General features: G+C 42.5%; 1 protein-coding gene across 2 annotated transcripts in view; it reads right to left on the minus strand.

Moving 5' to 3' along the window:
* Positions 1–830: 830 nt before the first annotated feature.
* Positions 831–15037, minus strand: part of ERCC4 (ERCC excision repair 4, endonuclease catalytic subunit) — a 35679-nt gene continuing 21472 nt past the window's right edge. Inside the window, exons 9-12 of one of the 2 annotated variants that reach the window (XR_014017628.1) lie at positions 14434–14526; positions 7481–7593; positions 3237–5187; positions 831–3020 (exon numbers count right to left, since the gene is read on the minus strand). Coding sequence is in view for 1 of the 2 variants with exons in the window: in XM_081256607.1 (XP_081112733.1) it covers positions 4454–5187; positions 7481–7593; positions 14434–14526 (940 nt within the window). In the remaining variant the exon portion in view is untranslated. Of the gene's footprint in view, positions 5188–7480; positions 7594–14433; positions 14527–15037 lie in introns of both variants that reach the window. The other variant, XM_081256607.1, reaches the window with a different exon arrangement.

The following is a 15037-nucleotide window of genomic DNA, read 5'->3' on the forward strand; positions in this document are numbered from 1 at the left end:
CTTGACACTCTTCTCTGACAGGCATGGAAACAAACCAATCTGCTTTTTCTGTATTTGTCATTAGATTTATGAAAGGGGACACAAAGCACAGTCTCCCACTCTCCACCGGCCCTGCTTTGCCTCCAGTTTTTCATCATGGGCTGTGGAGTCAAACTGCTTGAGTTCCAATCATGGTTCCACCATTTACTACTGGGTGACCTTGGAAAAATTACTTAACCTCTCTGTGCTTCAGTTTCATCATTGTAAAAGAGGATTTTAAGTAATAGTACCTTTATGGCTTTACCATGAGGATTAAATGAGATAAAGCACAAATGCTAATAAATGTGAGTTATATTACTACTGAGTAAGGGTTCATCATTCTACCAGAGTATTCAGACATTAAAACATTTTGAGAAATAAACTGTCTGACACCTTATGTTAAAGAGGGTTTCGGTTCTACATTTCAAAGCAGAAGCAAAATACTTAAATCATTGAAATGAGTCAATTAGTAAACTAATGATTAACTTGTTTAAGAGGCTACAATAAATTCGCAATGTGTTAAAAGAGTAATTTACTTCTTTTAACTTTAAAAGGAACGTTAAAGGAACAAAAATGTATGAGTCAGGGGTGGCAGGAAATTAATCTTTGTTGAGTTAAGGTGTCCCAGGCATTATACTTGCCCCATATTCATTACATTGACAACAAATGAGTATTTTCAGAAGGAGAATGGATTTCCCCCCTCCTTAAGGACACATGCTACAAAATGAAAAACGGTAAAGGAAAATAACCAAAAGAAAAATACTCCGATGCCTTAGAAACCGGGTTTACCAAGCAAGTCAAATGCCAAAGAAGTGGTTCAAAGCGCATTTCAGCTTTAATCGTTTACTCTGCGTAAAAAAAACCAATTAAATATTCTCTGAATTTTAAATTATATTTACCAACACACTGGTAACTATAATGTACTGGGAATATATTCCCTTTCACTATACATGGTTATTTTTATTTTGCCCACAGAATGCTGAGAATACTGAATAAATACACGTTATTAAAACACACACAAACAACTCTGTTACAAATTGATGTAAATGGTTAGGTCTCCCTCCCATACAAATTTTGGCTTATATACCCTTACATCAAAAAAACAACAGTGGTGTAGGCCACCAAATACCCATGGATAAAGATGGTAACTTAAGCACTGAAGTCCAGAATCAGACAGGAAATAGCTATAAACCAAAATAGAAAGCAAAATAATGAAGAGAAGTGACAACTCATGTCAAAGTCTGGGTAAATTTTAATATGCCCAAGCCTGAGAAAAGAATTTTCCTAAAATGTTGGTTCTTAAGGGGACATTTGTAGGTTAAACTGAACAAAAAAGAAAAGGGAATTTCCCTAAAGAAGTTTTCTGAGCCAAAAGAATATCAAATTATGCTTGAAAAACTAAAGCAAAGACTAATAATTCCCATCTTTCTCCCCTCACCCACTTCTCCAGATTCGCTTCAGTGTAGGTTTTCCTGCTGGAGGCCATTTATTAACTCTGTATTCTGTTATCTCAACACAACTGAATCTAGACTTAACCCTCTGTGTCTCAGTGGGTTGATAAATGAGACAATTATTTTCAGTCCCTCATGAGCTGGGAAACTGCATTCTGGATGTGCCCAAACATACGCAGACATATAGACATACTAAGCCTCAGATTAAAGAAACAGTAACTACTGCCAAAAGGATATTATTTACGGTCACTATTAAAAATGATTTCTTCTTATATAACTTTAAGAAAGTATCAAGAGAGACACTGTGAGTTAACACTGAAAACGACTTCTCACAATATTTCATATGCTCAAAGTTTTATGCAAAAAACTTGTAACCTAGAATAATGTTGGTCTCAAGTTTTTAAAAAAGGTTTTTAAAAAGCTAAGCTTGAGTTCATAAGTAAACTGGATGTTTGTGATTTTGAAAGAAAAAAGCAAAGTTAATAAAATGATGCTAGACAATAAAGTGATATAGTTTTTTCAACTGCATGCATTTCTAGTTCTTTGCCAAAGATTCTTAGATTGTAAAAATTTTAAAAGAATTTGGCAAAAGTAAATACATGATGGTTGTATTAAAGGGTTTCCACAACTGGAGACACTAAAATATATTTATTTAGTTGGGAGAGGAAGTGGCAGTGAGAGCCTTTCAACTATAATGACCATTTTAGAGTTCATTAGACACTATCATTCATAATTCAAACACACATGAGCTGGTGCACTGTCTTAAGATGTCTAGTAGGTACAACAGGAGGTAACAGAATTTGGGAGCCAGAAGACACTGGCTCTCTAAACACAACTAAGACTGTTTTCTATGTTGTAGCAGATAACAAGGACTGTTTAAGATGGTAGCTTTGAGAGCTTATTTTTGAAAACTTAACTTGGAGTGAAACCCTTATCAAAGAACGTGCTCTGTTAGGATTTTCCTCTTACGTAATGAAAGAACAATAAAAGGCAGGTGGAATTATACCAGGAGAAAAAAACAGAAATTACATCTCTCAAGCAGAAGTGCTAGGATAGAGTGAAGCAAAATTATAATAACCATTACTATTTGAGGTGGTGTCTATTTTAATGTACGTTTAACTATGACTGAATGCTTAAAGAAAGAAATGTATACAAAAGTGAAAGTTAACATATGAGCCTGACATTTTTGTTTTCCTATTCTCAAGGGTATATTTTTAACCCTGGGACAAAATTAGTAGCCCAAATCTTTATTCTGCCTTAAACTAATTTTTGTTTCTTGTCTTCTTCTCTCCTCTCCAAGTCACTCTACAGAGTTAGATGATAACAAATATGGTTCCTTGATACCCCATAATTCATTCTTGTGGTATCCTTGTATAGAGTTCAAAAGCCATACACTTCAACATATGTCGACATACCAAGAAATCAAGATGAAAGGTTCGGTTTGGAGATGACAGTTGAAAGACTTCTGTTAAAGTTGAAGACCATTTTGCGTTACACGGTCCACTGTTGACTCTGAGTTCCAACAGTGTAACAAATAAAAACACGGCCGGGCTTCCCTGGTGGCGCAGTGGTTGACAGTCTGCCTGCCGATGCAGGGGACGTGGGTTCGTGACCCGGTCTGGGAAGATCCCACATGCCGCGGAGCGGCTGGGCCCGTGGGCCATGGCCGCTGAGCCTGCGCGTCCGGAGCCTGTGCTCTGCAATGGGAGAGGCCACAACAGTGAGAGGCCCGCATACCACAAAAAAAAAAAAAAAAACACGGCCAACAAAATATGACCCTATGTGATGCGGCCAGCGGAACTGATGTCTACAGCAGCTCTTGAGGTAGAAAACTTACTACTCATCATTAAATATGTGAATAATACCTAAGTTAATAATGTTTCAATATAAAAGTTTAAAAATTGCACAAAGATGTTGTGAATGTCCTGTACGTATACTTCAGTAAGGACCAGAAGGTTTGGAATGAGACTGTTTTCTTTATGGATTTTCAAATATATATATATTTCTTTAGGATTTTTATATATGCTATGCATTGATCTTCCATCTCCTTACAACCCTTCTGACTCAACTCAAGGAAGGAAAATCAAACCTTAAAAGCTGTGGGTCCCTCCTTTGCTTGTGTGCCAGTCCCCACACAGAGGTGCAGGAGGCTGCTCTGGAACAGGGACGTGGGGGGGCGGAGACCCGAGAGAGGACCTGAGCTGGGGGTCCCAGGACAGGTAGGAGAGGCTGGGAAGGAGGAAGTCTAAGAGACTCTGCTGGGACTTAGGAGGATAAACAGCTATAATAACGGAGCATTTTCAGGGCTCCTTCACCCACGCCATCTAATTCTGTAAATCGGTAATTCATTTTATGTTTTAAAAATACTGGTTTTGAACAATCCAGTTATAGTTATAGTACGTGCTACATATCTTCAGGTGATCAGAAGACCGATTGGCCGGTTTTAGAAGTGGCTGCCTTTCTTAAATTAGCAGTAGGAAGTCCCCATGAATTTATCCCCGAGGCAGACAGGTGGGAGAAGCATGCAGCTGAGGAAAACCTGGAGGGGAGAACAGGTCGGGAATGGCAGAGATGTTCCCTTCTCAGTGTCCTGGGAGCCCCTCTGTAGACAGAGGGTAAGAACACGACGGTGCATTTTCAGTCTGTGGAAGAAACCTAAGTTTCTGCATGTTTCAGAAATGGCCTTCTATAAACACTGCAGACACTTTCCCTGATCCTGACAACACCTCATGTAAATGGAACATACTGGACCTGGCATGGATGGTGCAGGGAAGGAGGAGAGCAGGCGTGGGAAGTAAAAATGACTCCTGAACGCAAAGTTCAGAGCCCAGCCTTGGCCTCTGGTCCCCTGACCCAGGAAACAGCCTAATCATTCAGACTGGCAGAGAATAAGCTACTGGCCTAATAATTAATAAAGACCTGTGAGGGCAGGCAAGGAGCCGCTGAGAAGCATAGTCACGGGATAAGAAAACAGGCACCACCATTCATTTTCCCATTTTCCCTTTGGAGATGACCTCTGCGTAGGAGGTGTGAATGAAGTCATAGAGCTGCCTGGCGTTTGCTGCGTTCCCCAGCAAGAGCACCAGCTTGTCGAGGGACAGGCTTGCTAATTCGGCGATGTTCTTAATGTTGGTCATCAGGGAGCGACAGTTTTTGGCATTTACCCCTGGCATTTTTAACAAGAAGTCCTGGGGACCGGGATTATACTTCTCTGCCTCGGGGAGGGTCTCGGAATCGGCTGTCACGGCCATGGCCGTCGCCGCGTCCGGCTGTGGCTTGTTCTGCTTCAGCCCCTCAAACAGCTCCGCGGTGGCGTGTGGGGAGGGGCACCAGAGGATCCGGAGCCTGGGGAAGTGCAGCGTAAGGAGCGTGAGCTTGGAGCTGATGTCATTGCCGGAGATCTCCTGATGGAAGGCACCTCGGGACATGAGAGAGAAAGGCTTAGTGGGGTCAAACTCGATCAGAAGCACCGGCCGCTTGTAGTAGCGGGACATGGAGATACACTGGCTGTAGAGGCGGCCATTGTTCAAAGAGCCGATCAAATCGCTGACGCTCTTGCGCTCCACGCACATTTCTGGAGTCAGAACGTAGTCTCCGACCTCTAAGGTCACTGGCTCAATGTCGATGCCCCGACGGTGGATCAGAGATGGGAGTTCGCTTCGAAACTCGCGCATGTCCACAACGATACTTTGCTGGGTACCATTCTGTTCCTGGCCGCCTATGAAGAAAAAGAAGCACTTTAAGTAATGTCACTGAGGAGTAACTCTCAAAGATGGAAGAGCACAAAGTTAAAAATCTATGTTTCTGCTGTTAATCTCCGATGCCTGGTTACACAGTATGACATGTTATTCCACACTTTTCCATATTATAAAAAGGTTTATTTACAGTTTAAGGCTATTTCCCTTAAACTAAATAGAGCTGGTAGGAAGTTGGGGTCTCTTGGTACTTAGAATTCACAAATACCAGCATTTGCCATCATCTTCCCTCTGTGGTTCCTCTATGGCAGCGGTCCCCAACCTTTCTGGCACCAGGGACTGGTTTCATGGAAGACAGTTTTTCCACGGATGGGGGTGGGGTGTGTGGGTGCTTGGGGGTGCTGGCTCAGGCGGTGATGCGAGCCACGGGGAGCCATGGGGAGCGGCAGAGGAAGCTCCACTCACCTGCCGCTCACCTCCTGCTGTGCGGCCCGGTTCCTAACAGGCTGCAGACCAGTATCGGTCCGTGGCCCAGGGGTTGGGGACCCCTGCTTTACGGTCCCTCACTGTTGCACTGACCACATTTTACTGATCATCGTCGTCCCAATTCCTAGGACATAGTAGATGCTTAGAAATGTTCTCTGAATAAACTGCCTTGTTGACTGCTGTGAAAAAATTTGGAGCTTTTAGTGCTTATATCAACAAGTCCAGAGATGGGAAAATGGGAGAAGCTGGGAAAAACAAGTGCACAGAGCTTCTCCCACTAACGTGCATATGAATCACCTGGGATGGAGTTAAAGTACCTATTGTTTCTGTAGGTCTGGAATAGGGTCAAAAACCCTGCATTTCTAACAGGCTCCCACGTGATGCCAACACTGCTGGTTGAAGGACTCAAAAGTGCTGTTGTAGGCAGAATAGTGGCCCCCTGATGATGTCCATGTCCTAATCCTTGAAACCTGTAAATATGTTACTTTACACGGCAAAGGTGACTTTGGAAATGTGATTAAATTAAGGCTCTCAAGATTGGGAGATTATTCTGTATTATCCAGGTAGGCCCAAGGGTCCTTATAATGAAAGAGGGAAGCAGGAAGCTCAGAGTTGGAGCTGCTGACGCTGAAGTGGGAGGAAGGAGCCATGGGCCAAGGGATGTAGGTGGCCTGGATAACCTGGAAGAGGAAGGGGTTCTCCCCTGCAGCCTCCAGGGGGATCTCAGCCCTGCACACACCTTCATTTGAGCTCAGTGAAGCCCATTTGGACTTTGGATTGTAAGATAATAATTGTTAGATAATAAATGTGTGTTGTTTCCAGACACTAAATTTGTGGCAATTTGCTATAGCAGCAAAGGAAAGCTAACACAAGCGCTTAGAGGACTGAACTCGAAAGGGCAGATTTCTGTGAACAGCTTTCCGTGTGGTACCTACTTGCTCCAAACTACCTTATTCATATTGCCTGACATCCTGTTGTTCTGCATGACATGTCCCCAACCTATTTGAGTTAATAAGAATCTTCTTCAAAAGATACTCTGAGGCAGTGTTTCCCAATAAGGTCCAAGGACCACGTCCATCAGACGCTGACCCCATTTCAGATCTATTGATTTGGAATTTCTATGGACTGGGGTCCGTGAATCTACAGTTTTAACAAGCATCAGAGGCTATTCTTAAGTACGCTAAATTCTGAGACCCACTGCTTTAACTGCGCTAGACCCCACCAAAGGAGAAAAGGGCTCAACTGTATTGTTTTTCCCACGCCTCTTGGCTGAAAGCAGCTGCTGACATGGGGAAATGGGGCCTGGGGCGTGGGACATGGCTAACCCTGTACCATGGTGCACGTGGCATCCAGCAGGTCTTGGTGGAAGCCACTGCTGGGACGCTGCATGGCAGTGAGAATACCACACACCTGGGATCTGGAAAAGCACCAAGAAGCAACCAACAAACACAGATATGGAAGTGGGAACACACCCCAAACAATCCTGACTCTTTATCTATGGGCAAACTGGCCTCTTCAGGTAAAGGTAAGAACCTAATCACCACTTACAAAAGTTTCTTGGCAAAAGTACATTCTGAATCTCAACCAATGATGGAGTGTAATTGATTTCCAATGCCGGTGCGTAGATCACAACCCCACTTATTTTACAGGTGAGGAGCCCGAGATCCAGGAAGGACACGTGGCTAGTAAACAGCCAGCTGAGACCAGGGTATGGGAGCAGACAGCCACGTTTAAGAGCTTATTGAGAAAAACCAAGCTTCTGCAGAGAAACTGGAATCTCACAGCCTCCTGCACAGGCAGCAGGAGTGTTCGGCAAAGGGCAGGACTCACCGGCTTTGCGTGTGTCGGTGGGAGTACCTGCAGATACACAGCCTCTTACGAGGTCGAGGTTCGTTTCATCTCTGCCTTCTCTTTCTTCAGGGACAACCATGCTAGCCTTTTCCCTGTGGGTGGGAGAAAAACATCTTCAACATTTCTGAGCTAATTTCAAAATTCCAGATTTTAATCTCTTGTAAATTATAATATACAAAATGATCTATGTAACTGTAGTGGTAAAAGAGAATACAGGAAACATTAGAATATGCACAGTCAAGTGATGTGTAAAGGAAGCAGAAAGTTTCTTGGTTGGGCACTCCTGCTCATCTTCCAGAGTTAAAAAAATACTGTTATTTATTTTCTATTCTGTATGTCCTCTAAACACTTTGCAGCATGAAATAAGCATGTGAAAAATGCCACAGAGAGATTATTGAGACTTTTTATAAAAATGTGCTAGGGCTTCCCTGGTGGCGCAGTGGTTGAGAGTCCGCCTGCCGATGCAGGGGACACGGGTTCGTGCCCTGGTCCAGGAAGATCCCACATGCCGCAGAGCAGCTAGGCCCGTGAGCCATGGCTGCTGAGCCTGCACGTCCGGAGCCTGTGCTCCGCAACGGGAGAGGCCACAACAGTGAGAGGCCCGCATACTGCAAAAAAAAAAAAAAAAAAAAAGTGCTAAATGTGTTACTGAACATTGAAAAGGATTCAAATAATTTATATCCCAATATTTTCTGAGTAATCATAAATAGGATCGTTAAAAATCAATGATTAGGGACTTCCCTGGTGGCTCAGTGGTTAAGAATCTGCCTGCCAATGCAGGGAACACGGGTTTGAGCCCTGGTGCAGGAAGATCCCACATGCCGCAGAGCAACTAAGCCCGTGCACCACAACTACTGAGGCTGTGCTCTAGAGCCCATGAGCCACAACTACTGAGCCCATGTGCCACAACTACTGAAGCCCGTGTGCCTAGAGCCCGTGCTCCGCAACAAGAGAAGCCCCTGCTCGCCGCAACTAGAGAAAGCCCATGCACAGCAATGAAGACCCAACGCAGCCAAAAAAAATAATAATAATAATAATAAAAAAATCAATGATTAAAAAAATGAAAACAATACATGGTTAAGCTTTGATTTAAAAAACTCCAGGTGGGAGGCCCCATTAAACACCCGCGGTTTTAAAGGAAAATCAAGATTAATATTAGAAAGCAAATTCCCAACAAAAGATTTAAACAAAAAAATCAACATCTCAGGTTATGCAGTAGAGCAGCATCAATTCACTCACTTGTGCGTTTACTTAAAACATTTACAGAGGGCTCCCACATGCTGTGCGAGGTATTTTGGATACAAATATGGTTACCCGATAATTCCTGTCTTCAAGGAAGCTCAGTATCTTAAACCCGGTAGATTGACAAGCCTGTACAATCCTAACTGAGATTTGTAATCAAGAACCGGAATCATGGCAAGATCCTCAATAACCACAGGAAGAGTAGGCCAGGTGTGCCGTAGTCTTACTTTTCAAAACCAGTAAAAGATGCTATAATCAGTTCAGGAAAGAGCAAGCACTGTGTGTTCCTCTGTGCCAGGCTGACAGAAAAGATGTATAAGGCTGGGTCTCTGCCCTCACTGGGCTTGCAACTGAGTTTCACGGCAACGTGAAAACCGTGGAACTGACTGACTGCAATAAAAGAGGCTGGGGAAGGTGAAACAAGAGGAATCTTCATCAGCAACTAATGATTTCAACAAGGGCTCAAACAAAAAGGATTTTCCAATGAAAGGAAATAAAATCAGATGGAGCAATTCCCCAACCACTCTGGATATGTGATGTTTTAGGGCAGGGTACCACGAAGAGATTCCACCAGAGAACAGAAACTCCAAGTTTAAATTCCTTACTATTTGAAACAACATACAAATGCAAAGTTATTATCAGTATAACATTTTATGGATAGACCGCAAGGAGGCAGGCAATAGTTCCAGTTCCGTGCTCCCTCGTCACTCTCAGTACCGGTGTCAACTGTTGCTGATGAAGGATTCTTTGCAGTGACAATGGCTCTGGCAGCCACTCATTACTGCCCCGTTACACCTACTAGACTCCAGCTGGGGGTAAGGGGCAAACCGTTCAAAAAACTTACTGCTCTTAAATTTCTTTTTCTTTTATATTTGGGATCAACATGGGGGATTTTTTTTCTTCATCTCCACTTAACTTACTGGCTAAGCTATCACACGTGAGGGCATCCTCATTTCCTGATTAAATTGTAACCATGGCTGTAGAGCACAGTGAGTTAGAATGCAGACTCTGGGCCCATGTTTCGTGAATATGAAACCACTTGCTGGCTGTGTGACTTTAGGCAAGTTGTTTAATGGTTCTGTCCCTCAATTTCATCTGTAAAATGGGGATGATACTAAAATCTAACCTCAAAGAGACTGTTACAAGGATCACATAATATATGTAAGGCACTCAGAAGAGTGCCTGGCACATAGGAAGCACTATATAAATGTCAGCTGTTATTATAACCGTACTTTTCTTACATGTAGTAACCTCATCCCCTAATTATCCACGATTATGCTAAAAAACAGAAGATTTTCTTTCAAATGATTCCACAACTGTTTCAGTTAATACTGTTAAAAAACAGCTAGTTTACTATGAAATGTTATAACTGCAAACTGAATCTGAGAAAAAAATATACTCCTGAAATGAAACCAGGGTTGTGAAGAAAATAGTTAAGTCTTCCTAATCAGTAACTCAGATTAGTTTAACAGAAATTTGCCATACTTATATTCAGTCTCTTGCTTTCAACATCTGCATAATTTTTCAAGTTACTCTATGTGATAGACACAAAATAATAATTCAACAATTCAGGTCCCTATTTCCACTTCAAGTACTGTGGTTTCTTAATTTTGCTTTAACATCTTCAGTGATATTTGAATAGCTTGTACAACGTGATAACACAGGGAGGAGACACTGGACTAGAAGTCTCTTCAAATGGGCGTTTATTCAAGCCCTCATGCTAACCCATTTTGTGATCATATTTTCTAACTGTAAAATTTCAAATAAGCTAATAACCCTTTTCTTTGAAAAGTGGTGACCTCTCCAAAACTATGTATACTCAGAATGTTATTACTAATTTTTTGACGCAAGGAGCATTTTATTAGCAATACTTACAAGTGTAACCTTTTTTCTCTTTACTTGTCATTTGTGATCTACTGATCTCCGGTTTAGTCAAACAGTCCTTTCACTGCCAGTTCGCCTGATTCATCCCTCTCTGGTTATTTTAAATAGTAGCATTGCTTTTGTTCTTACAACATCTCTCATGGAGGTCCTGGCAAAAGCACATTCCCTCGGTCTCACATTAAATTTTTCTCTAAGTCCAGGCTTAGTGCAAATGCTCTTTCAGCCATGCACCTCACATATATTTTGCTTTTCAAAACAAACACTTCTCAAATTCCCCAAGTTTTCTGGGAAAGTAAATATCTTAAGATTCTGAACGGCATAACTATCTGTGTAATATGGGAAGATCTAATATAATAAGTAGACAATCACCACTGAGAGTTTATAAAATTATGCCAGACCATAGATAAAATGACATCAAAACCTGGTATGGAAATTACTGTAGAGATTGAAACATAGGAGAAAGTCCGTATCCCCGGTTCTGCTGAGTGAAGTTTCCAGTATGTGCCAGGCTTACCCGAGCCTTGTCACTGAGCCCTTCGAGTGTAAAATCACTTGTATAAGCCGGGAATGGCATGTGGTCCCCGATACCTGTCTACAGTCCACTGACGGCACTCTTTTTCTAGGCCAGGTTCTGATGCCCCGGAGAAGAGGCAGTCACAGGAAGGAGGCCTGGAGCATAGAACTCACCTACTCCGAGCCTACCAGACCCCCTTGGCTACAACACTGTGCAGGAAACGGTTAAGGGAGCAGGCCTGGGCTGCTCAAACCCTGCACATTCCCAAGAAAGGCCTGTCTCCTCAGCTTGTCTTCCCAGAAGCCCTTGGCCAGCTTCTGGGAGTTGAGGTCTGAGCTCTTGGAATACAACGCCTGATAAGAGGGTTTTTATATGCCTGGGGCGACATGGCACCAGTGTGATCAGATGGTTTATGCCAACAGTGTGATTTCTAGTGAATACCTGTTTTTGCTCCAGGGAGCTGGAGTCTGTCACTTGAGTACTATGTCTATATGACTGACTCCCAGTGAAAACGCTGGGCCCCAAGCCTCGGGCAAGCTTTCCTGTGGACGACACTGAGCGCGTGCGGTCACACACTGCCACTGGGAGAAGTAAGCACGTTCCTGGGACTTCACTGGGAGAGGACACTCGGCAGCTTATGCTGGATTTTCCTGGACTTGGCCCCATGTGTTCTTTCCTTTTGCTGATTTTACTGTGTCCTTTTCCCTGTAATAAACCGTAACTGTGAGCATACCAGTTTTTCTGACTCCTGTGGGTCCATCTGGTGAATCACTGAGCCTGAGGGTGGTCTTGGGGGCCCTCAACATGAACGCCAACAACTTAATCTGAATATTTTAGCTCCATATGCTCTTTTGTGATTTAGAGACAGTTACTTTAATCAGAGAAGCCTTAGGCAAAGGATATTTTAAAAAGAGTGAAGGAGCAATTAGGAGGTACTGGCCCACATCCAGTAGCACCAATTCTTTGATGCCATTTCCTCAATATCTCTTAAATCTGTCCCCTTCTCTCCATCAACCTAATCTTGGCTGCCACTGGTTCTTATCAGACAATTGCAACAGCTTTCCTGACTATTTCCCTGCTCCATCCAGTCCTCAGTTTGATGCCAGAGACAGCCTTTAAAAAATACTCTATGTCACTTTCCTAATTAGAACTCTTCAGTGCTGTCTTACTGGCTACAGAGTTAAGTTCTAAATCCTTAACAGGCCTTGTGCACCTCGGAGCTTTCACACACACCCTTGTTCAACAAAACCCCTGGCCCACCTTGTCCACTTAGCAACCAGCACACATGCTCCACGGGTCAGCTTAAAGGTCATTCCTTCAGTGATGCCGTCCCAGACATCCCACACTGGGTCAGATCTCTTTGACAGACTCTTGTAGGATACCCTTTTCTTTTACCTTGGCAGCCCACCGCCCTCTGCCCATGTCTATTTATGATATTATTCATAATCATTCAATCATTGTCTTTTCCACTAGGAGATAAGCTCTAGGAGGCAGGACAGAGTCTTTTTCTGCACCACTGTAACTCCAGCACTTTAACATTAGCACAGGGGCTGGCTCATAATAGATGCTCAAGAAATATGTTGACTGTTTGAGCCTTGGGAGATGAAGGTCTAGGAGACACAGAGAGACGCTAAAAGCTCTAGACAAGAAGAGGTAGTCTGCATAACACCTGGTTTGTTATAACACTTTCTGGAATACTTTTTCAAAAAGCATATGTACACACATATAAACTATCCCACAGAGCACATTAATAGAAAATACATATCTATGAAATGCAAACAGATTCCCAGACATAGAGAACAGACTTCACAAAGGGGAGGGGGCTAGGGGAGGGGAGGATGGGGAATTTGGGATTAGCAGATGCAAACTAGTATATATATAGGATGGATAAACAACAAAGTCCTACTGTATAGCACAGGGAACTATATTCAATATCCTGTGATAAACTATAATGGAAAAGAATATGAAAAAGAATGTACATATATGTATAACTGATTCACTTTGTGTACAGCAGAAATTAACACAACATTGTAAATCAACTATGCTTCAATCAAAATTGAAAAAAATATATACATATTTTCATAAGCTGAAAGGACTGACCAATAAATGCAGGACCAATAGCTATAAGAATCCATGGCTAAGGCATGCCACAATCACAGAGGATAGAAAGGGAAGGGAACTGCCCAGGAACCGTGCTGAGTTTCTTCAAAGGGACTCAATGACACTGATTCAATAAGCACTCCTGTTTCTGGGAACGCACGCCCTGGATGAACTGGGGTATCTGCATATTTTAAGCATATACTGAGAGCCCACAGCCAGTGTTGAAGGATGGCCGTCCATTTTGAAATTCTGTCTAGGTCCTGGCTGGCTAACTGCCACTAAAAATGATTTCTGCCCTCTCGCTGTCACTGATATGTTACCAATGTCTGAGGCTTGAAAGACTGGTCTGGCCCAGTCATTGCCAGGCCAGGCCATGGTCTCCTCCCGTCTAGCCTTTTCTCTGGCTCGGATCAAGGATGCCCTGTCCAGCCCCCGCCCTGGCTTCTGGGGCTCCTTAGAGAGCTTCTGATCCATCTTCTCTCACCAAGCTGCCATTTCCTTGATAACATCCCTTGGGGGAGGCTATTAGATTTCTCAATTGCTTGCAGGAGTAAGATGTAGCCATGTAGTCTGTGAATATCTCAATTAGAAACATTTTCCCTACATTAAACCAAAACCTTTTTCTATTTGGATTTGGAACATTAAAGGCTACTCATTCTCAAAAAACACACATCTGTTCAGACCAATGTCACACCTTTAAAAAAATATTTTTTCCCAGAGTCATTCTATGGATCTCAACTGACCAGGTCATAAAAATATTTCCCAGTAAACAGTAAAGCAGTCACCCACCCATGGACAATGGAAATTTTACAAGGGAAAAAAAAATCATGATTCCAAGGGAAGGGAGAAATCTTGTACATGGGGGAGGGGGAGAGAGTGTTTCAGTTCTATTGCTGGTGTTTTATATTTCTTTATTAACATAAAAGCAGTTTTCTTCACATTTCTAATATTCTATCAAACCCCTGAAAAGCACCTGAAGATGGTAGAGAAGCAGGGGAAGAGAAAAGGAAGTGTGGATTGATGTGCATAAACCCTGGAGTGAATCAGACTACAGGTGTATCTTGATGTGACCCTCCCCAGCAGCTTCCTCTCTCCATCTTTCCTGAGGGCTAGTAGATATTCCCCCACTCAGAGAAGCCTCTGGATCTTCAAAGGCCTTTGAGTCCTTCATATTGATCTTCTACGTATTTACCTTATGAGTTTTTCAAAAGCTTCCTTTTCTTTCCGCAAAGCAGTGAGATAGCGTTGTTCCTCGGTTGAACCTCCGTATATAAGAAAGTAAACCCTGCAAGTTAAGACAGAACTCTTTTAGGCTGCAAACACATAATTTTTAATCCCTGGAAGAGCATGGCATTTGAAATCAGCAACCTAGAGTGTTCAAATAATAAATATTTGACTGAGAAGAAAAGGTTCCATTAATCACACACTTATTAAAATTAAGCAGCCTAAACCCCACCTGTTAAAGGTCTCATTACCACATGGGTTTTTTTTTCCTTCTTCTTTCATCAAAAGGAGGAACAGAGTTTAGGTAAACACTGAAATATAACAAAGAGGGATAGAATAATTCTTTCTTCATAACTATAAACAAATCAGAAAACACAATCTTAGCGGCTTCTCTTTTTTCAATTTTTTCTTTGCATCTCTGCCAAACAATCGTTTAAAAAGTTGGATGGTGGTTATAAAGGCCAGCTTATGAAAGTTCATGTTAGTGAAAAATAAACAAATGAAATCTATATGACCTTTATCTTCCCAAGTAATTTCTCAGTTCCTTTTTATTCATGTCTTAACAGAACCGA

Source organism: Mesoplodon bidens, assembly GCF_964165515.1.
Source record: "Mesoplodon bidens genome assembly, chromosome: 15".
NCBI classification, from domain to species: Eukaryota; Metazoa; Chordata; class Mammalia; order Artiodactyla; family Ziphiidae; genus Mesoplodon; species Mesoplodon bidens.